Source organism: Rattus norvegicus, chromosome 9, assembly GCF_021556685.1.
Source record: "Rattus norvegicus strain SHRSP/BbbUtx chromosome 9, alternate assembly SHRSP_T2T, whole genome shotgun sequence".
NCBI classification, from domain to species: domain Eukaryota; kingdom Metazoa; phylum Chordata; class Mammalia; order Rodentia; family Muridae; genus Rattus; species Rattus norvegicus.
In genome coordinates, this window is record NC_141542.1 from 84,744,476 (window position 1) to 84,768,322 (window position 23,847).

At 36.9% G+C, this 23,847-nt stretch overlaps 1 protein-coding gene across 6 annotated transcripts in view; it reads right to left on the reverse strand.

Annotated features, from left to right (window-relative positions):
* Positions 1-23,847, reverse strand: part of Erbb4 (erb-b2 receptor tyrosine kinase 4) — a 1,069,446-nt gene that overhangs the window by 33,793 nt on the left and 1,011,806 nt on the right. For all 6 annotated transcript variants that reach the window (XM_087567483.1, NM_001437634.1, NM_021687.3 and 3 more), the window contains 5 exon segments: positions 13,269-13,424; positions 11,145-11,220; positions 8,409-8,555; positions 6,062-6,159; positions 4,185-4,355 (listed from right to left, as the gene is read on the reverse strand). In XM_087567483.1, the coding sequence (XP_087423609.1) occupies positions 4,185-4,355; positions 6,062-6,159; positions 8,409-8,555; positions 11,145-11,220; positions 13,269-13,424 (648 nt within the window).

Here is a 23,847-nt window from a genome sequence, read left to right on the forward strand (position 1 = left end):
GAAAGAAGGAAGGAAGGAAAAAGGGAAGGAGGGAAGAAAGAAACAAAAAAGAAAAGAAGAAAGAAAAATCAAGTCTAAATACTAAGACCTGCATATTTAGACAGTGCAGTGTGATCTGTCAAGTGATGAAGTCTGAATTAGAGTTGTAGCAAGAGAAACAGAAGGTAATTTCTAAAGTGCTTTGCATAGAGACTGAAAGGAATTTTGTTCTAGGTTGGAACCTTTATAAGGGAGCTGGAGCCTTTAAAACAGAGATTTATCACTGGGAAGGAAAGGTGACAAATGGAAGAAAGGACATTTCCATGTCTGATGATAGTTTTCAAACCTGCACAATGTAATAATGAAGATGATGAAAATGACTAGCATGCACATAAATTATCATATGTCAATCTTTATTTGGTTCGCTTCATTTCCTGTCTGACCCTGTTCTGGGCCTGAGACTCCTTCTTCACAAAGACACAGCAAAAATGGCTTTCTCTAACCTCTCATCTTGATATGATTGCTTTACCTTTTCCCTACAATATCCGATGTTTCTCTCCTAATACAATGTCCTTAACTAGATGGAGACTCTGAAGACAGAACTTCTTCTTCCCAACTCTATTCTCCCTGCCCACCTCAGTGCCAAGCCTATGACAAAGATTCAAAGGTATTAATGTATTTATTCTGATTCAAATATATTGACTTATTTACTCTGACTATACTATACGGAACAATTTAAGAGGATTAGCTGTTGAGTAAACACTGTGTGAGATATGGAATCTAATAAGAACTACTACATCAGGCTTAATAGATTAAAACCAAACAAAAACCCCAAGCCTCTTGTCAAGGATAAACTGCAGGAAACCTTGATAGATCCTGGACAAAATGTAAAACCAATATCCCGAGACTGCAGTCATTTATCCTCCAGAAGCAGCTATTGGTAGAATTAATATTGATCCTTGGTAAATTGCAACAAGAGTAACCTTGTTGTGTCACCTAACTCCTCCCCGCTGTGTCATAGAGCTATGCTTCCTTACTTACATTGTGTCTGTAGGATCCTCTTGCCTACATCCTGTCCCTGAAGGAAGATGGTTGTATAATGGCATAACTCAGTCTGCTTTGGGCCAATTTCTGAATAAATATCCCTAACAATAAAAAACACGCATATGTCTGGAATATAATTTCTCAAAATGCCAAAATGCTTATAAAACAATTTTAATGTGAGGGAATAACATATAATTCAGTGCATCATCCTTATGACTAAAGAAAGAGATATGAACATGATTAAATGACGTGACGACCACCATGCCCAACATGGCCTGGACTGGTTCTGGACTGTCATGTCTGATTTCCAATTTCTTTTAGTTAATGAATTTACTTTATTATTTTTACTTTTGAAAAGCTGTGTGTGTGTGTGTGTCTGTGTGTGTGTGTGTGTGTGTGTGTGTGTGTGTGTGTGTGTTCTGTACTTGTTCATCTACATATGAGTGAAGGAGGGAAAGGCCGTGGAAGCCAGAGTCATCAAATCCCCTGGAGCTGGAATTACAGCTAGTTGTAAGACACCTGATGTAGGTGCCAGGAACACAACTTCCAGCATAGTAGCACATGATCTTAACTACTGAGCCATCTCTCCAGCCCTCAGATTAATTTATTTTAATCATATTATCATTAAAAGAAAGAAAGTAGAAGCTCCTCCCAAAGCAGGTAGTAAATGACTCCACCCCTAGATACCCTGTTTATGGATGTAGAAACAAACCTAAGGATTGCTGAACTTAAGTGGCTTTTTATGTTCTCTTGTTAACATAATATTAGAGTACATTCAATGGATACATTATTTTGGTAAAAAATATTTAAGATCATTCTGCAGTTATACCTAATAATAATAGCACCAGTTATAGATTAGATGACGATTGTCTAGTGTTTTAAATTTTATTTTTTGCTAGCAGTCTGGACAAATGTCAGCATTGTATTATTACTTTACTCATTATCTGAAGGTCATAATTTAACAAAATCCATGTGGATTTAAAGTTTACATTTTTAAAATTCGCTTATTTCCTGTGTGCAGACCTGTATGAGCCACAGTGCATGTATGGGGGTTAAAGTACAACTTGCAGGAATAAGTTATTTTCTACCCTGTAGGTAGGTTTGGGAATACAGATTAGTTCATGAGACCTAATGGCAAGTCCCATACCCTGCTGAAACATCTTGCTGACCCCCTTGTGAAATTTCGAACAACCTAGCACATTGCAGAAGAGACTGCTATCATTTGTTTGATGTAGGGAAACATACACAGAATTAAAGAGTAAACACATCAACAGACTTGTCATTAGTAGCAAGCCGAATGAGAATGTATCTGTAATTATGTTATGATAAATAAAAAGTAAACATAAATATTGTCTCATTCTAAAGAGATTAATGTTTATTAATGCTTATTCACTAGAGAAAATGTGATTCGTAATTGTCTGTCACTCATATAGATAGGTACAGTTGTATTAATTTAAAAATGAGAAAATAATGATATAGAAAGAACCAGAACATTAGTCACACACACACACACACAGACACACACACACACACACACACACACGCACACACACATACATGCACGTTTGTGTGTGCATTTTGCATTTAAAAACCGAGTATTTACTTCCTAGTAAAGATTTATCAAGTATGTTAAGCTTTCTATCCTTATTCACTTTAAACATTGTTCCTTATTACATAACTTGACCACAGAAACTAAAGTTGAAGTAATTATGAAATAATGTAGCAACACTGTAGACAAACAGGGAAATAATATTTGTAACATGTTATAAGTTGAAATAAGAGTTCTATGAAACCAGATATTTAAATTAGGGCAATATAAATGATCATGATCTTTTGTGGGCCGGAAAGATGGCTCAGTAGGCAGAGTATTTACTGTGAAAGCACAAGTTGGGATCACAGAACAGAGGTAAAGCCAGACCCACCGGCATGAGTTTATAATCTTAGTGCTCCTAAGGAGAGAGGTGAGTTGGAGAGAGGAGAATCACAGGCCAGCAAGATTCGCACACACAACAATGGATGAAAGAGCGTGTTTGAAATAAGATGGATGGTGGAAATACCAGCTGAGCGTATCCTTGAATTTCCACAGGTACAACCTGGTGTGTGTGTGTGTGTGTGTGTGTGTGTGTGTGTGTGTTGTATGTGTTTGTGTGTGTGTGTGTGTGTGCATGCACAGACACAGTCATTATGCTCCCAAAATAAGTGGTATTAAGTACAATTCACTTTCCAGACACTGACAACTAAAAAAAAAAGTTTGTAGGTAGCAAATCAAAATGCAGAACAAGAGAAGAAGACTAAAGGTCAAGGACTTCCCATGAGATTCCTGCTTTGTCTAGTTCTGTTTAGTTAGATCAAAATGTTATTAAGAATTCCTTGCATTAAGCACTACAAATTAAAATGAACAAAACCTAAGAATTTGAGAATCCTTATAAAATAGAAAAATAAAACCATATCTCGATGGAATTTCACTTTAAGAAATAGAACTTTCCTTGAAAATCAATTATTGACCCAAAAAGTGATGAATTATCTTTTATCTAGTGATGTTTGGTCATTTTTGCTATATAGAGAGAGCAGGGAAGACCCCAGTCATACCCCAGACTGTCATACTTCCCACAAAGATTGATCTTCACAATCTACCTAGGAATTATTTTTTCTAAAGAGGTTTTTGTTGTTGTTGTCATTGTTGTTTTTCTTTTTTCTCTGTGTAGCCTTGGGTGTACTAGAACTCAGTCTGTAGTGCACAATGACCTAGAATTCAGAGGTCCTCCCACCTCTGTCACTCGAGTGGTAGAATTCAAGGTGTGCACCACCACCACCTGGCTTATGAATTAGAATTTTAAAGCTTTATGTTATCTGCTCCTATTGGGACCATAAAATATTTCAGGTTGATTCGCAATTACATATTTTCTTTTTCAGTACAAAGAAAAGTAAACCGTGGTCTGGAAGTGCGGTCCTTCCCTCCTACCTCCCTCTCTTCTTTCTTCTTATTTTAAATTGTTTTTCTTTTGTTTAGTTGCTGAGACAAGATCTCACTCTTTAGCCAGGCAGAAACTGGAATCATGACTAACCCTGTATATTTCTATGGAAACTTTTATGCCTCACCATCAGTGCATACCAATTTGTCTCTCAGAAGTATCATGGTACTTGTGTATGATTATTCTTACCCTATTGGAGTCAATTCTTGTTCTGGATGTGTAGATAGGAGGTTGGATATTGAAAGCCTGGGGGACCAAATATTCCTCAGCGTCCATCATATCTTCCAAATCCTCTTCATCCAAGAGATTCTGGAAGAATTTGCTGTCGTTTGGACTGGGAAGCTTCATGCGATCATCCCCCTGAAAGATTGCCCAAGAGATAACCACAACCATTATTCCTTCCTCCACAACTCATGGTTTCACTAGTCATTTTATACGCTAGAAAGGCAAACGGCTAGAGCACTCATGTGCTTATTTAAAACAACAGTCTTAACGTAACTACCATCCAAAAAGAATCCTGTACTATGGTTAGATAGTAAAAGGGATGACACAGAAATGGAGTAGAAGAATGCGATGATTTTAAGAACAGCAAGAAAAAGAACACAGCCAGGTGCTGTGCACATTTTAAGTGTGGGAAGTTCCACTTCAGATCTGAAAATAACAGTTCACTGTCGAGGAGGGGTAAGGATTAATAATCAACAGGAGCTGGAGGGGTTTGCATCCCCATAGGAAGAGCATCAACCAACCAGACCCCCCAGAGCTCCCAGGGACTAAACCACCAACCAGAGTACACATGGAAGGACCCGTGGCTCTAGCCGCGTAGGTAGCAGAGAGTGGCATTGTCTGCCATCAATAAGAGGAGAAGCCCTTGGTCCTGTGAAGGTTCGATGCCCCAGTGTAGGGGAATGCCAGGGTGGTTAGATGGGAATGGGTGGATGGGAGTGGGAAGATCTTCATAGAAGCAGGGGATAACATTTGAAATGTAAATACATAAAATATCCATAAAAATAAGTGTGCAATAAAGCTATGTAAAATCATGGGAAAAATTTAAAAAAAAGAATCGACAATAAGAGACCATCAACATATCAGTTTTAAATTAATACGTTTGCACTATTCTGCTTAGTCAGGACACAGACATCCATGGTCGACCTTGTAGTATAATGGCATCATTGTCAAAGTGATGGCATTTAAAAATCATAGTACAGTGACATATAGAGCATATGTGGGTGTGAAAACATATACGACCTCTGCTAAGGTTTGTTCCATTTATCATGCCTTAAATACTTTCACTTTTTCAAAATTTGTTATACTGGTAAAGAGTGTCAGTTTGTGACATGATTGTCTTCTAACGTCTGGCTTTGTTCTTCATGTTTAGTCTACTGAAAGGTAAATGCTCTTCTCAGTGAGGAAGAATTAAGACCCTTCAAGGTACAACTGCTTCTGCTTTAGATGAAACTAAGCACTGAGACATTATTATATTAATTAAATGAGCCAATCCATAGGGTTCCTGATGTTGAATGCAAAATACCTATTGCTTTGTTCTATGGTTTAGGTAGGCATCAATTCATCTGAATTGAGTTATTGCTTGGAGACGATACCCCTCGCCCAATAAAACAATCCACATGGACTTTTAAAATTAATATATGAAGAAATGGGTTTGTTATAGCATTATGATAAAATATTCATACATATATTGTTTTGGTTTATGACCTTCTGGTACTCCTCTCCCCTGGCTACTCAAATGTCATAGGTATTCTATTAGCTTCTTTCTTAATTTACCTTTCCCTTAAAACTTCTTTTTCCTTTCTAATGATCTCTTTCTAGTTTTGTGGCCTATACCATGTGTATGTGTATATGTAGACGGGTAAGTTTTACAGATGAGAGAGAATAGGTAGCATTTACCTTTCTGAGCCTGAATTTTCTCCTAGGCATACATAGAACCATAGTCAGATCCACGAATCCACAAGTTTTTCACATGGTCATTCTATTATCGGATGTTTTCAACATTGTAAAGTTTAGATAGAGTTTGTTATTAGAGTTTTAAAAGCAGCATCAAAACAACTAACCTGAATTACTAGGTATCTTTGAGGGTCTCTAGCCATCCTTGAAAACTCAGCAGCCAGTTCTTTGAATTTAGGTCTGCTGTCAGCATCGATCATCCAACCTGGAGATTAAGACGCAATAAACTATTAGTGCATCTATGCTTGGAGAAAGTGAGGTTAAAGTTTGGGTAATTATGGGGCAACTATGTGTGTATAGTTTTAGTAATATTCTGCAAAACAAAACTAGCGAAGGAAGCAAACCAGATTGTAACTCGGTTAATTGACATTGGTCATGGAATACAAGATACTATAAATTAACAATTTAAAAAAATCATTTAATTATGTTTTTTGTGTGGGTATGTGTACAGGGTCAGGTGCCTACAGAAGCCAGAAAAGAGCATCGGCTCACCTGAGCTTTGAGTTACAGGTGGTTGAGAGCTGCCTGACTTGGGCACTGAAACCCAGACAAATGTCCTCTGCAAGAGCATCACAAGCTCCTGACCGCTGACCCTTGTCTACAGGATCCCAAATTTTCATTGTGATTCAAACTCAATCTTTGGCTTAGAAAAATAGATTTTAGGATAACTCTAGGAAATTTTAAAACCTCCGATTTTTATTTTTCTTGCTTCAGAGTATTAAGATAATAAAACAATAAAGCATTCTTTGATGGCTACAGAGGTAGACAAAGAACACATGGAAGTTAAGATAGAAATTAAGAGTACATGGACGAAAGTGTTTGCTTGCCATCTTATCACTGTGGTACAAAAGACTGAAAGGGGGGAAACTGAAAGCAACTGCTTTTTGCCGGTTTGTTCCTGGTTGGAAGGAAAATGCAACATGATCTGTAATGTGTGTTCAACAATACTCATTTCACTTATCTTAGAATTAGCTTTCCCAGAATAAAAATACTAGTGTTCAAGGTAGGTAGCCTTCTTTATCTGGGAGTTCAGATTAAATGGATCTTAACGGCCTACGCTCTGTTTAGCTGATGAGATGACAAGAATAACAGCGCCAAGCTCGCTTTGATGTCATTGCCAAGTGATCCCTTTCTAAAGCATAAACTCTCCAGGGGAAGCGAGAAAAACAAAGGTGAAGCCATGTCTATGGTTTATCTAATAAGGCCAAATGTCTGCCTGCCTTCCCCTCATCACACTGGGGTATTCTAGTCACATCTGATGCTGGTGATGGGATCAAATTATCATATAACGTAGGGATGTTTTTAAGGTCTCTTCCAGGTAACTGGGTAAACCAGGACTGATCTAACGCAGCTATGGAGCTCTTTTTCTATTTCTAGGGAGTTCATTCTTATTCTTGTTTTGGAAATCCTCTGGGTATCATCTTATACATCCTTTGTGTCTCCTCTCGCAAGCCCAAACACTTGCATCTTATGGGTATTCATTTAAAAAAATGCTTGTTAATGCCAAGATGCTAATGGCAAAGCTACTAGAGCCAAAAAAGGTTAACTTCACTGCGAGATATTTGTTTCTCCCTAACTAAATATTGAGTAAATAGAACTATGCTTAGAGAAAAGGGCATGCTGACCTGCACTGCAAGGAACATTTTTTATTTCTTCCCTTCCTGTCAGAATAGATCACACATGTCATGAATATAAATATGAGAAGACCTGGGCCTAGAGTCTCTGAGTCTCTTATTAATAAAATGCCTATTCACCTTCACCACTTCCTGTCTTCCTTTAACCCTGTGTAAATCAAAACTAGAAAACCCCAGATTATACAAGAGAGATGGCTGCCTGTTAATCTCACTTAAATTAAGTCAGAAACCCCAGAGACTTCTTTAATTCTATTAAAATTAACGGTCTAGGCTTCCAAAAAAACACATTTATAAAACATATGTGTCTGGAGTATAGGAGTGGAAAGAAAAGTAGGAATATTTGATGTAAACAAATGATCAAATTAAAAAAGGTAAACATTTTAATCTTTGCTTCAATGTGGATTCCACTCTTCTGATTCCCAACCTGCTCTGCTAACTTACTTTTAATTAAGCCTATATCCATTTTAATTCTTTTTTAGACTATCAGTGATGTTTAGATATTTTCCCATGAAGATTAACATTAATATTATTACTAACATCCTTATGAGTAGTAATCTCTCTTTATGACCCACTTTGAAGGGTATGGAAATTATAAAACATATGAACAAGAATGATACAATTTTTACTTTGTAGCTTAGAGGTATACTATTATCTCATAATAATAATTACAACAAACATGGATTTATATTCCGCATTCCTAAGTATTCTTGCTACTATGTTTAGCAATGCAGGGAAACACTTTTCAGGTAGAACAATCTAAACTTTTATTTTATTAATAATAATGATGCAAGCAAGTGATAAAATTATTTTCCAGGCTTACATTTGACCATGACCATGTAAACGTCAATAGTGCAGATGGGAGGTTGAGGCAAACGCTCTCCCTTCTCTAATAAGTCAGGGATTTCTCGCGTTGGAATTCCATCATAGGGCTTTCCTCCAAAGGTCATCAGTTCCCATATAGTGACACCTAGTTGAAAAGATAATTCTCACATAAGCAAATTACCATCACAATTTGAATGAACACATATAAAGTTACTCGTTTACAAACCCATCAGTTGAAACTTTAAGGAATCTCCTTAATCCACTGTCACTCACTGCAAAAAATCCCAATGCTAAACTCTCCTGGGACCAGTAACAGAATTCTTTCACTATTGTCTTGAACTTTTTAAAGCATAGCAGGAAAGATTTGTAATAGGTAATAGATACCAGAATTTAAACCAAGTTTCCCATTTGTACCAAAAAGTAATGCTAACGCTTATTGATGAAAATGGTTTCACGTGCATTAAGAGCCCAGATACAATGCCTTGACTGTGTTTAATGCCAAATCAATATGGTTTCAGGAAAAGCCTGACATGGATTAATTTTTAAATTAGTCTCTTGGTAAGAAACATCATCAAAGGCAGAGCTGGTAGTCGCAGAGGGTTGCAGGTAGCTGTTGTTATGGTAAAGCCTTGTGGCTCACTGTTCAGCCTACACAAAGAAAACAAGTGGCATGGAGCAATTCACTGAGCACACACAGGATTCCGCACGAGGATCAATCCATATGGAGGACAGAAAGTATAGGAATGGGTATCCGTAGAAAAGAGAAATGAGGAAATCAAGAGCAGCTTATTTTTAAGCTACGGAAATGACTTTTTTTGAATCACTTGAGCAATGACGGAAAAAAAAATGAGTAAAAGCAAAACCAAGAACACAAATAGCTTCACAACACACATTACTTCTTCACTATAGAGGGTAAATTCTCTGTTGCTGAGCTTTATCCTCAGACCAGACTACTTTAAAAACAGAAATACGATGTACGCATGATTGTGTTGCAATACGAGTCTATGCATACATAGGTAACCCTTTATAAAACCAAATAATTGGGGCGAGGTTTTCTGAATATCTCTGCAATGCTTATTTTCTTAAACTGATATCTGTCAGTCACTATTGACTGAAAACAAAACAAAAGTATGTAAACTTCAAATTATCCTTCAGACTAGAATCGTTAACACTTATAGGATTATTTGTTAATATTTACATCTTATAAATTTTTGGTGTCACATATATGTACAACTAGTAACATATTTCAGCAGATTAGCATTTACTAAATCCTTATTTATATCAAGAGCTAGTTGCTCAAAGTGTCAATAGTTCCACTTCAGTGGAAGGCTTGGAAAATATTGATCTATTTAAGCAAGTCAAGCACAGTGTGATACACATATATGCATATATACACACATCATAATAAATACATACAAACATATATACATACATACGTACATACATACACACACAGGCACACACATGCATACACACACACACACACACACACACACACACACACACACACACACGCACACAGCATACGGACACAGGAAACATTTTATTAAACCATGGAATCATGTTTGCTGTTGCAAAGGACAGTATTAAGTTAAACATGAGTACTGACATCAGGGATTGTGTTCTTTTCTTCTCTCTTCTTTTATACGCATTTAGTTATGGGTGTGTGTAATCGTGAGGATCTGCCACAGCACATGACTGGAGGACAGAGGACAAGTTGAAGGAGTTTGTCTTCTCCTCCCACCAAGTCATTTCTGAGGTTGAGCTCACTCTCTTCACCTTGGCAGTAAGCACCTTCACCTTCCGAAGCATCTTACAGGCCTAGAGGCATTGGTTTTTACTCACTTTGAACGTATTTACTCAATTAATATTAGTTTTCATGGCATATTTAAACTTAGACAAAGCATCGATCTCATCTAGTAATTTAAAGGGACAAAACTGTAAACATAGATGCTGCTAGCTAGTTCACCTTAACAACTGACTTCAAAATGATGAAATGAAATTCTAATCATAAATATTAATCTCTCTTTCATGTTCTTCAATCATTCAAACTTTATTTTTGTCATCCTAAAATGGGTTCATAAATGAAAATCCAAGCTACAATTAGCAGTCTCCTATTACTATTTTTACAATTGCCACTTTAGTATGTTTATTAGTGGTCCACTGTTGCTTCAATAACCAGTATATTTTCTAGCACTAGAATATATATTCCTTTAAGCAAAAAATAACATTTTGCTTTGTTTTACCTGTTAACATTGAGTACTTTCAGAGTTTTATGACTAAACAGCTGTTGAAAATTAAGGCCACGAGAAGTTTTTCCTAATGTTGGTTAGGTTGTGTGTGTGTGTGTGTGTTTGTGTGTGTGTGTGTGTGTGTGTCTGTCTGTCTGTCTGTCTCTCTCTCTCTCTCTCTCTCTGTGTGTGTGTGTGTGTGTGTGTGTGTAAGAATAGATTAATCAGACAAATTATTCTCAAACCATAGCATATAGAAGAAAACTTAGCAGTGATATTGTGTACTTCAGATTTAGAAAAACAAAATAAATCACCAAAAGGCAGATAAAATTGTGATTTGGGGATTTATTTTTAAATGAGAGACCAAAGTGTGTTAATTACTCTAGGAAATCAAATTTAATTTATAAGGGCTTCCAGTACAACCAACATACGACTTTAACTATTTTGTGTGAGGTAAACATTTATGTTTCTTTGAAAGTACAAATTTACAAAGATTTATTTACCGTAGCTCCAAACATCGCTTTGATGTGTGAATTTCCTATAATGTATACATTCCAGAGCCATCCATTTAATTGGCATCTATAAGAAGAATGAAAAGTAAATTATTAAAAATTACACAAGAATCATTTTTAAAAGATATTTCTTAGGTGCTAGTCTCTGGACTGGCCTCCATTAGAGTTGGTGGAGTGTGTATTGCTATAAACCAGTTGTTTTTCAAGATATGGAACAAATGGATTAAAATTAGTAAAATCTATGAAATAAATTAACCAAAGGACACATTTTAAAGCTTTAGAAATGATACAAAGAAAACTGAAAGTAGAAAATACTTTATCTATTTCTTAACATCTAGTATCTAAATTTTGAGCTGGCATTATGCCTGGCAATATAAAATCTGACAGTCTTTCTAAACGATGCTTTCTCAAAAATGAGACTCCCTCAGTTTCAGTGACCCTGCTTGTCTTTCTGATATGGTTTTAACCACAGATGTGAGCCATTGTTTCTTCAGTTGCCGTAACTTCCTCTTCTGGTCACCAAATTGTCTAATATCATGAATTCTAACATTTGCTTTGCTTTGTTCTTTCATCACAAATGATCTCCCTTGCCTGGGTAAGCCAGAATGGGCAATATGTACTGCTTTCGAAATAGGAGCTCAGAACATAAAGGAATGTGAGGGGATCAGCACAAATCCTTCATCGCTACAAGAGAAACAACTCAACCCATATCCCCTGTGGGTGATGGGTCAGCAGAATGCGTTTCAACCCAAAGGGCAGCAGTATGTAGCTGGGGGATATAATTAGAGTCTATGAAATAAAGATAAACATTTCTACTTTGCAGTTGAAAGCTTAAAACTAAATAGGCATTTGAAATCATGAGGTTGGCTGCTCACCAAGGTGACACCAAGGTAACTCTATGACAGAATCATGGGATTCACTGAAAAGGAACAGAAGACACATTGAAAGTAATTTCCCTATGGGCAAGGAGTTAGCGGACTTTATAGAGTATGGACACCCTGTTACAGAAGTAAGTTTAAATCATATGTGGCTTGATGAAGACTTAATGGTGACCAGGCATTTAAAGCTATAATGAATCTTGCTTTAGACAAACTTTACAGTTGTACGTTCCTAAGACGGGTAAAGTAATATGATTTATAGTCTGCTATTTCGGAGAAATCTTGTTGGAAATTTCATAGCTGTGATTTTTCAACCACTGGAGTTTGTAGGAGTTTGTAGTAAATAGACAAAATAGGCTGATAAAATTGAAGAAAGGTCAGATCATTTCTCAAACTTTTATTTATTTAATTTATTTATTTTTATTTATATTTTATTTATATTTTATAAAATTTTGTTATCTTACTTTGGGGTAAGATTTGAATATAGACAATTATGTAAAGGCCTCCGGTGAAGCATTGCTAAGTATTTAGAATTCTACCATTCCAAATGTTTACTTGTAAGGTATAATTAACAAATTCATATATATATATATATATATATATAAATGATATTTTTTAAATCATAACTTCATAGGTCAACAGAGATGAAGAATTTTTAGGATTGTGTCACTGACCTGCTCTTGTATAGTTCTCTTCAATTAATCAAGATAGAAATATAAAACTTCCCTAATTAATTAGGCAAGAGTGTGGATTAATCAATAAACAAAAGATCTAAAACTAAGATATATATGAAACTGTTTGGATAGGGAGATATGCAGAAACCCAGTTGTCAGGCAAAACTGCAGTTAGAGGGCAGGAAAACATGGCTAGGGATGTAACTGGGTCTACTCTTTAATGTTAGTGGATTAGCTTATATTCTGGGGTACAGTCAAGTGGCAAGCAATGTATTCACTGTGACAGGAGTGAAATCAAAGCTACTACACTAGATCATCACGGGTATCACTTTTGGAGCTTTCGTATGAATTATGATTGTTGGTAGTACCGAAATTTCTCAGTGGTGCATGAGAAACTATCATTCTGTAAAAGTTCTTTAGACTCTGGATCAATGAGACGATCTTTACAGCCCTGTGTTAAAGGTTCACTTTCTGAGTCTCTAAGAATTGTCACACTGTTGTTTCATTGAGAGACAGAGATGTGTTCATACCTTGTGAGATCTGTTGCTTTCAGCGCCACCTACCTTGCCACCGTCAGCATTGTATTCTTTTTCATCTCCTTCCAAGAGCCGGGCCAGTCCAAAGTCTGTGATTTTAACATGATTTGGAGATTTCACCAACACATTGCGGGCTGCCAGATCCCGATGAACAAGCCGCCTTTCCTCCAGATACATCATTCCCTGAAAAAACAAACCAAGTTCGACACAGGGCGTCACTTAAAAGCTGAAGGTTTTCATGTTTTAAAATGGGATACGCTGTTTCTCAAAGAAAAGACAGATTCCTGAATATTGTAAAAATAAAATAAGTAAAAAACTTGTGAGGCTGTGGCAAGCCACAGATAAATTTTGGCATAAAATATATACCTAGTTTTGGGGTATTTGATATCCTTTTGCAAACATTTCATTAGTGAGGTGAGCAGCTGTCTTAGTGGATAAGCTAACATATATACTTGGGCTGACCATTCCTCAACATTTTCTTGTCTCTAAATTTTGCTTAGTGCCATCTTCCTCCTACAAGTCATTCCAAATAAACACAGCTATCCATAACCAAAAGGCCTTCTATTCCAGGTTTGACGCTACCAAAATCATCTTCATGGAGTCTCTGAAGGCTGAAGAATTATATTGCTTTTCTTTTTATTCAAAGAATAAAGGATACCCCGGGGGTTCATGAAAGTCTAATTTCAAATAAAAGACTTTTATGACATTAGTTGTCATTATAGGAACTCAGGAGTGAGAGTACACAGTTTATAATGACCCACAAATTAGCCTTTAATATGTTATCTTCATAAAACCACACAGGGAAATTAAAAATAAAATTTATTGCTGATTACTAATGAGATAGGGTGGTGCGAACGAAAGCTTGATTTTTATGTCATACCAAAATGCTAATCCCTATAATAATTCACAAAAGTGTTGACCCACAGAAATAATAATTTGTTTCTCAGTTATATTTTAGCAAGCAAGAAGATAGTGTTGTTATATCATATGTAAAATGTTTACATAATGGCAAGGTAAGAAAATTCAGTCCTAGCTTTGATAAGCGTGACCATGATTTTTATCGAGGAATTAAGGTAAATTGTATATTTGATTTTTTTTCTCAGCAGTAAAATGTGGTCATTTGAAAACAAATCAGAACTATTATAAAAGGGCCGAAGCACATTTTCATTCCAATTACAAATCATTGCTGTTGGCAGTTAGCATTACAACTGCACAGCTTTGAAGGATTAATGGTTTCTGATATCAAAACAAAAGCCGTGGAAAACAGACACATAAATCACACAGGTCAAACCATTATGAACTCTATACCCGATGTAGTGGAAAGAGGAGATTGCTGCACTGGGCTTCAGGAGCCAACCTCCACAGAAATGCCCATCAAACACAACTGGTAGAGATAGCATCTCATAGGTCGGTCCAATCAGTCAACACCTAGGTGACACCACATTTATTGGTGCTTTCTGAAATCAACTCGCAAATGGTATTTATGGGATTTTTGCCCTCTTTCCTAAGTAATGCTGTTTTAGGACATGAGGTGGGATATTCTAAAAATAAAGTAAATCCGAGAGCATACAGTTATAGCAGGATTTAGAGGACCAGAGTTAAATAAGCTTATTTTCTTGGAGATGATGTGCTTTCACATCCACCTGAATATTTTTTTCTTTTAAAATGTGTTCATTAAAAAAATCATTTCCCTTAGGACTACCTACATAGCAAGACACAGTAAATGTGTTTGTGAATGTGCTGTTTCTTAGATCTGCATGTACACAGTAGCACACATTATGTTCAGCCCACCATGCTAGATACTGGAAGGTAAGAAAAGACTTAGAGTCTCCACCTTAAAGGATGACACAGTGAATTACTGAATTGGGGAGAAATAAATGAAAAGAAAACTGATGGATACAGCAAGGAGGATGTAGGACATGTAAGGGACAGTGTGGCAAGTTTACATGAGAGGGGAGACTTGAGAGGGGTACCCAGAGCAAGCTAAGCCTTGGAGGGAAAACCGATGAGCAGAGAGAACAAGAACAGTCATTGAGAGTAAGTAATATGTGTGCTTGGCCAAAGGCACATGATTCTGTCCCTCTGAACAGTAACACATGCAGAGGTAAGCAAGGAGGGCTGAAATAGGTAAAAATCCACAAAGCACAGGAATATGTCACAGACATGATGTAAGTCTTGACTTCTAGAGTTTATGTTCTACAATGCCATAATCAGGAAGTCATCTTTTATTATATAGAAGTACACTGTAGCTGTCTTCAGACACCAGAAGAGAGCATCAGATCTCCTTACAGATGGTTATGAGCCACCATGTTGTTGCTGGGATTTGAACTCAGGACCTCTGGAAGAGCAGTCAATGCTCTTAACCACTGAGCCATCTCTCCAGCCCCCGGAAGTCATCTTTTATTTGCAAGGCACAGTTACAGACTGAAAGATCTTTCCTTGGTAATTGGATAAGAGAAAAGGAGAGTGATTGTGGTTCGTTCTTTTTCTTTTTCTTTTTCTTTTTTTAAATCATAGAGATTCTTCCAACATTCAAATGGAAATGTAGTTTATGTATTTAAGGGCTTTTATGTATATTTATTTAATTTATATGTATGAGTATTGTGTCTGTTAGTATATTTGTGTAGAGGCCAAATAAAGGCATTGAATTTTACAGAACTTGAGTTCCAGATGGCTTTGAATTGTTGTATAAATGTTGGATCTCAACCTGTGTGTTTTGTAAGAGGAATGGGTATTCTAAAGTGATGATCTGTCTCTCCAGCCCTAACTTACACATTTCTATCTATCTATCTATCTATCTATCTATCTATCTATCTATCTATCTATCTATCTATCTATCTAATATTAGCAATGAGGACAAATTTAAATCACTGGGTGCAATAATAGTTAAATCTCGTTAGGATTAGAAAGCACATCATCAGTGGGGCCAAATTTGCTTGCTAGCTTCGATCATCATGGAATTTTTATTCGATAAGCCCCTTTATTTGTACTATATTGTTATAGCAGTCAGATTGACTACAATACCTTTGATTTTAAAGATGGATTTTATTTTAATTATGTGCATGTGCACTTGTATGCAGGGGCCCACAGAGGTCAGAAGAGGGCGTCAGATCTCCTGGAAGTGGAGTTACTGATGGTTGTAAACTTCCTGATGTAGGTGCTTGGAATCATGTCTTCTGTAAGAGTAGTATGTGTTCTTAGCTGCTAAGTTATACTTCTATGCCCTAGGACAGGACACTGCTGAGATGACACATTCTATAATACAAAGAAGAGTTCAAAAAAACCATAAAAGTATTTTGACACTCTATATTTTATTTTAAAAATCCACTGGGTAATAGAGCATCTTACTTTTATCTTACTACTATCTTACTACCCCTGTCAGGGAAAAAAAAGTTTTTATCAAAATAATAAAAACTCAAGTCAGAAAACCTGATGGCAAGCTATATAATTTTTCCATGTCTACTTGACTAAAATCAGTAATATCAACAACAGAAGCATATGACATTACTAAATTATCAAAACCCATTTGTATGGTGGCTTGCCACTCTGAGGCATCACTGTGCAGATATATACATTAGCTCTAGCTGCCACCGTACTTCTGCTTTCCCACCCAGAATTAAAGTGTCGAATCATCTTTGGATTACTTATAAAACGTTTTTCACAATACAGCCATTAAAACAGCATTTTTCTGACTTGAAGAGCTCATTAGAGTCAAAATTTCTACTAAATTCTTTCAAAATAAAATTATTCTTTGAATGAGAGGAATGCAAGGCAGATAATTACTAGAAGTGAATGTGACAAAACGAAGCTCAAAGATGTCCCTGGAAGTGGAGGATGAATGAAGAGAGTTTATTCCTCATAAGAGGACACCACACCCTCTGGGAATGAAAACTTGTCCTCTGCTTGGGCTTCTGTTATGACCCAGGATGGCCAGCTCTGGGCCGAGCGTAATGTGAACATCCACACCACAGCTCCTATGAACTCAGCACACTTTGAACATGTTAGGTGCTAAATAAAATGTTTCTATAACAGTGAAGCAATGTAACCCTAGGAACGATGCACTGTTTTTCTTCTAAAAGAAATGATAAAGCCAAGGTTAACAGAGGCCATGTTACCAGGTCCAAATGATCTAGCTAATCTATGGTAGAGGAGGGATTGGATCATTTTGGCTAGGATTCCAAAACCTACATATTTAAATCTGGGCATACAGAAATGAGCAAACATGGATAAGACTTACAGCATCATAAAACGCACTGTTGCAGAAAAAAATATTCTTAGAGATTTATGTGACTTTCATGCACGATGCAGTTGATTGACTTTTAAGGAGTATTGTATTTAACATGTAACTAAATCACAGAGTTGTTTACAATTTAGAAACTTTTAATTACGTAAATTTTGAGATTCTAAATTTGCTTAGGCCATATTGTATAGAAAATGGAGCATTGGGTCTGAATATAAATTCTATAGGCAATTGCATGGTTCAAACTCTAGCTCTTTGAAGTTCTAGATATGTGATTTGAGCAAGCAGCTGTACCTCCCTGTCATCATGCCCCTCTTCTTTAGAGGGAGACAATAACACATTTTATACTAGGCAAGCATTTACAGTGATTCAAGTACCTGAAATATACCTGCTATTATTAATATGTAGGTAATTTAGAATTGCTACTATTCAAAATCTCATTTTAATAATGTCCCATTCTCCATGTTATTATATAAGGATTTTGCTCAGCTTATTGTGAAGATCAAGTAAAATAACACATATAAAGCCTTTAGTAAGTGCCTTATTGTAACTGTAAAACATGCAAACTCTCATCAGTGTGCCACAGATAATTATTAGCAATCCTCAATTAAGCAAACATTATTCTCTGTAAGTTCAGCTACCCATTACAAAGAAATCTATGAGGGACGGTGGGCATTCAACAAACATTTTCAGTGATATAAATACCCTCAAACCTATCCCCCCATGATTAATGTGAAGGTACGAATTTCAGAATTATTACTATTCAAAATCTCATTTTAATATGTTTTACTCTCAAAGTTATTATATAAGGATAAAATTAATTAGAAAGTATATTAAAGGTTTGGTTTTCTTCACAAATATGTCAGAGATTTCAGGAACTTATTGAAGAAAAATGTCACAAATAAAATAGCCATGAAAGTCTTTGATGCTGATGGATGCTTTCTGGGAGTTAATAAAATGATCAAACTGTTCACCCCTATCACAGAGCACAGAGGGGTATTTTAGGAAAATGTGATTGAGCAATGTTTTTTGACTTCATGACTGAAGTCTTACAGATCTGATTTTATCCACACTGTTAACAGTCGCCTCACTTCCTATTTCCCCTTGCTTGCTCCAGATAGAACGTTGACTTATTTCAAGCATTTCCACACCTCTTATAGATCTTTCAGAAGAGGGGGGAAAAAGGCTTGAGGGAGCTGGAGAGGTCAAGGACACCACAAGAAAACCTACAGACTCGACTGGGCCCATGGGGACTTACAGACACTGAATCACCAACCAAAGAACATGCATGGGATAGACCTATGTTCTCTACACATATGTAACAGATGTGTAGTTTGGTCTTCACATAGGACTCCTAACAACTGTTTTTTTTAAACATTTTTAACACTGTTGCCTGTCTTTGTATCCTGGTCCTCTAATTGGGCTGCCTTGTCTGGCCTCATTAGGGGAAGACACGCCTAGTACTACTGTCAAGGTGAGTTGATATGTGTGGGTCAGGAACCCCTTTTCTGAGGAGAAATGGAACAGGAGGTGGGTGGATGAGAGGCAAGAAAGAGTGACTGGGAGGAGGAAAGGAAAGCTGTGATCAGGATGGAAAGCAAATACATTAATTAAGGGTAAAAACACGGCTAACTGGGTAAAAGATAAAATTTGGCTTTAGATTTTTGAAATTACACTTTGATACAAAAATCCAAGAGAAAAATTTCTTATAATTAATTTAAATTTTAATTTCTGGTTTAAAATCAGTCACATGAACTATTCTCTAGAAATAAAATTAACAAAAAAACATAATTTCCGAATTGCCGCCATAGAGGAGCACTTGGCTATGACCTTCTTTCCCGTCTCAGACATCTGAGTCACAGCCATGTAGCTAAAATGAATGACTATTATGTATTTATTAAATGTAAAAATACATTCTCCCCAGCTGCAGGAAGTGGAAGTCAGCAGACACTGGACTATTTGGGACAATAAATATTTGCTTCTCTCATATTTTCCATGCCACAATTTCAGCAAACACATGTGTGGAGCTAAAAATTTCAGACTGCAGTCAGCACTTGGGCATTAATCTCTGGAGTGAGCAAAAGCACCCTTCAAAAATGACCAAATTTCACTCTAATAACCCAACGCTTTCTACACAAGAGGAAACTTCAGGAAATCAAACCTACAATGAAAATCTCTCCTTTCTTCCAGCTCTCCTTCTCAAAGCTGCTCTTAGAAAGAAAACATCAGCTCTAATGTTTGCTTGTAGTAGGGTTCAAGGTATAAGTATGGTCAAGAGAAGAAAGGGAGCTTTTTTGGTGAAGTCCCTTAAGGAATCCCAATTGGGCATGAGAGGAAACTATGGAAGTGCCGAGAAGAGTCAAGTGGGGAGTCTTTCATCCATTAGGTTTTGTGGTAGGAAGCACAGAGAATGGAAGGTTGTTGGGTAGAGTTAATTGGCATATTGCTAATCAGCATTTGGTTATAGGTACTCGCTTCACATAAACAATAAACATGACAGAATACTTTAAATTATCTCTGATGTTACAACTAACCTGTTTTTAAATTTGGAAGGAATTATTAAATGTATCTATTCTTAAATACTAGATATTAGCTCAATACTAGACACAGAGAGAAGGAAATAGGTTGCGGTAACATATTTGTATGTTATCTTAAAGATTGTCTTTTTATTTTCTAAATGTTGATTTCTGTACAGAGAGAACTGAGTACTGTCTGGACTTTGGTGTTGTTAGTCTTATGACTCATCACCTGACAGTATTCTGTAAACATATACCTTCCTCACTTCTGATTGGCTTAGTAAAAATGAACAGCCAGTAATTGAGGAGGAAAAGGGAAGGCAGAACTGGGTGGAGAAAGGGACTGTGGGAAGAATCAGGTGCAGTAGAATTTACCAGTGAGACGCAGAGGAGGTCGGACATGCCCAAAGAGAGAGGTAATGGGCTATGTGGCAGACATGGACTAATATAATCAGGTTAATTAAGAAAGATGAGCTAGCTGAGAGGTAGCTTAAACTAAGGCCTAAGCTATGATAAAAATTAAGTCTCTGTGTCATTATTCAAACACTGTAGGGCTAAGAAAGTCCTGCAATGGAAGTAGGTGGGATAGACCTTTCTCTTCCAAAGTTTATTTGGTAAGGGGCTTGAATATAGTCTCATAAAAGTAAGTTGGACTCATCCTAAATTTAAGAAACCATACTACAGAAATAATCTATGGCTACTCACTAGCTAAGTGAAGCCAATCACTTCAAACGTCATCATCTGTCTGTTTCCCTTCCCTATTAGAATTTCTTGAGAATTCAGGTGCATAACATAATGAAAATACTTTGAACAGTCAATATTCTAAGACAAATACATAACCTCAAATTCATTCTTCATTCTCTCTCTCTCTCTCTCTCTCTCTCTCTCTCACTCTCTCTCTCTCTCCCTCCCTCCCTCTCTTTTTCTTTCTCTGCTATCTATTATTTCTCTGAAATGATGAAGTGATAATTGGCGCATTCAGAGTTAGTTCTTATGGTTAATTCTCATATTTACTGTTGTAGCTAAACACTTTCAAAGACTTTGTAAACTACAAACTTTAAATATTTTACATATCAAGAACATCAGGTTTCAGTCTTTTTAATAAAAAGGAATAAAATACTTTTCAATTCAATATTCTTTTTCTTCTAAAACTAGTTCAAGTAAAGCAGTCTCAGTCCCTGTCTGTAGTAGGTCCAGCTATGTGCTTCCTTAAACCAGTTTAAAGCCACTGTACCCTCTCATCTCACAGTGTTGAGCATCATTCTTGAGTCACTGACCCCTCCCCCAAACCAAACACAGAGCTGTTTTGCTTGGGCGATGTCCCTTTCCCAAGGAGAAAGCTACCCCTCTTTGGATCATTCAGAAGAGTGTTCCAGCTCCAGCGTCCTCCATGGAATTGGAGAAAGATACAATTTTGTCCTAACCCCACTGTTTTTCTGCCCAATACTGATTTTTCTTACTGAAGCAAATGCTAGTCCTAAGAACCCTTGCCCGAACAACCCTTCTCAAATACAAATCCATCTCAGAGACTGCTTTCTACAAGAAATTTGTGTAATATCCCCATGTCCTTTTGATCCAGATCTTTGACAGATAGGAGTTTTTAAAGCTTACTTTACTCATACTTTCCCTATATTATTTTATTCATATTCCATTCCTTTATCCATGGAAACATTCCATGCTGGGTTTTTTTTTTTAATGTTGATCCTTCCAATCTCTCCTTCGTATTTTCATTAAATGTTAAGTATATTGCTTTTGTGGAGTTTTACCCTACTTTTGTTTGTTTGTTTGTTTGTTTGTTTGTTTGTTTGCTTGTTTGGACAGGGTTTCACTGTGTAGCCCTGGCTGTCCTAGAACTCACTCTGTAGACCAGGCTAATCTTGAACTCAGAGAACCACCTTCCTCTATCTACCACGTGCTGGGAGAAAAGGTGCGCAATACAATCATGAGCCTTGAGTTTCATGTTATTTTTAATACATAGCTCATGAATTATACTGTCATGATTTATTTTTGCTGTTTAAATTCAAATATATTTTGATAAGTAATCAAACTTACTATTTTTCAGTGTTGCATTAAATGTTCACAGAAGCTCAGATATATAGACAAATATAATCCACATCCTTATTGATTTATTGTTCATTTTCATTTCTATTAGCATTTAATTTTCTGTATCTCTTTAACATTAAGGCATCATTGAATTGCTATACATGCATAATGATCTAAATTTACTTAACAATATAATCTGTTGGCTCTAATATGAGATATTTTAGGCAAGTTGCAGTAGTCACTGTAGAAAACCAACACAGAGGGTTGGGGATTTAGCTCAGTGGTAGAGCGCTTGCCTAGCAAGCACAAGGCCCTGGGTTTGGTCCCCAGCTCTGAAAAAAAGAAAAAAGAAAAAAAAAGAAAAGCAACACAGAGAGGTTTCTGGTTAGCAGTTGACATGGAGGTCATGTGGGAAAAATAAACTGTGATCAAGTATGTTTGTGTATATCACTTAGAAGCACAGAATAGTTAACATACATTTCATATGTATTCCATGATGGGCACCCTAAGCACTTCATGCATACAAAAGCACAAATTCCGAAGGTGAATGTAAATGTTAGTATTTTATTATCTCTATCTGAAGAGGATCAACTGATATGTAGAATGGTAAAAAAAAAATGCTCCCTGACTGTAACTAATGTATAATATGCCTTACAGGACCAAGAGTTAAATATAGAGTGTTTGATTCCAAAAACAATGATCTTAATCCTTTCCCAATGTGACTACCTAGAAGAAAACTACAGTCAACAGACTATAAACTCATATAAAACATTATCAAGAGAGTGTGTTTACAGCCAGAATACGGCAAACGCATAGGCGAAAGCCCCAGCAGCAAACCACTGAACTGAGAATGGGGTGGGGGGGGAGGGATCCCCATTGAAGGAATCAGAGAAAGGACTGAAAGAACTTGAAGGGGCTCGAGACCCTATATGAAAACAATGCCAACCAACCAGAGCTGCCAGGGACTAAGCCACTACCCAAAGACTATACATGGACTGACCCTGGGCTCCAACCTCATAGGTAGCAATGAATAGCCTAGTAAGATCACCAGTGGAAGGGGAAGCCCTTGGTCCTGCCAAGACTGAACCCCCAGTGAACTAGATTGTTGGGGGGAGGGCGGCAATGGGTGGGGGAGGATGGGGAGGGGAACACCCATATAAAGGGGACGGGGAGGGGTTAGGGGGATGTTGGCCTGGAAACCGGGAAAGGGAATAACAATTGAAATGTAAATAAGCTATACCTCTCTTGGGTATATACCCAAAAGATGCCCCAACATATAAAAAAGACACGTGCTCCACTATGTTCATCACAGCCTTATTTATAATAGCCAGAAGCTGGAAAGAACCCAGATGCCCTTCAACAGAGGAATGGATACAGAAAATGTGGTACATCTACACAATGGAATATTACTCAGCTATCAAAAACAACGACTTTATGAAATTCGTAGGCAAATGGCTGGAACTGGAAAATATCATCCTGAGTGAGCTAACCCAAACACAGAAAGACATACATGGTATGCACTCACTGATAAGTGGCTATTAGCCCAAATGCTTGAATTACCCTAGATGCCTAGAACAAATGAAACTCAAGACGGATGATCAAAATGTGAATGTTTCACGCCTTCTTTAAAAGGGGAACAAGAATACCCTTGGCAGGGAATAGAGAGGCAAAGATGAAAACAGACACAGAAGGAACACCCATTCAGAGCCTGCCCCACCTGTGGCCCATACATATACAGACATCCAATTAGACAAGATGGATGAAGCAAAGAAGTGCAGGCCGACAGGAGCCGGATATAGATCGCTCC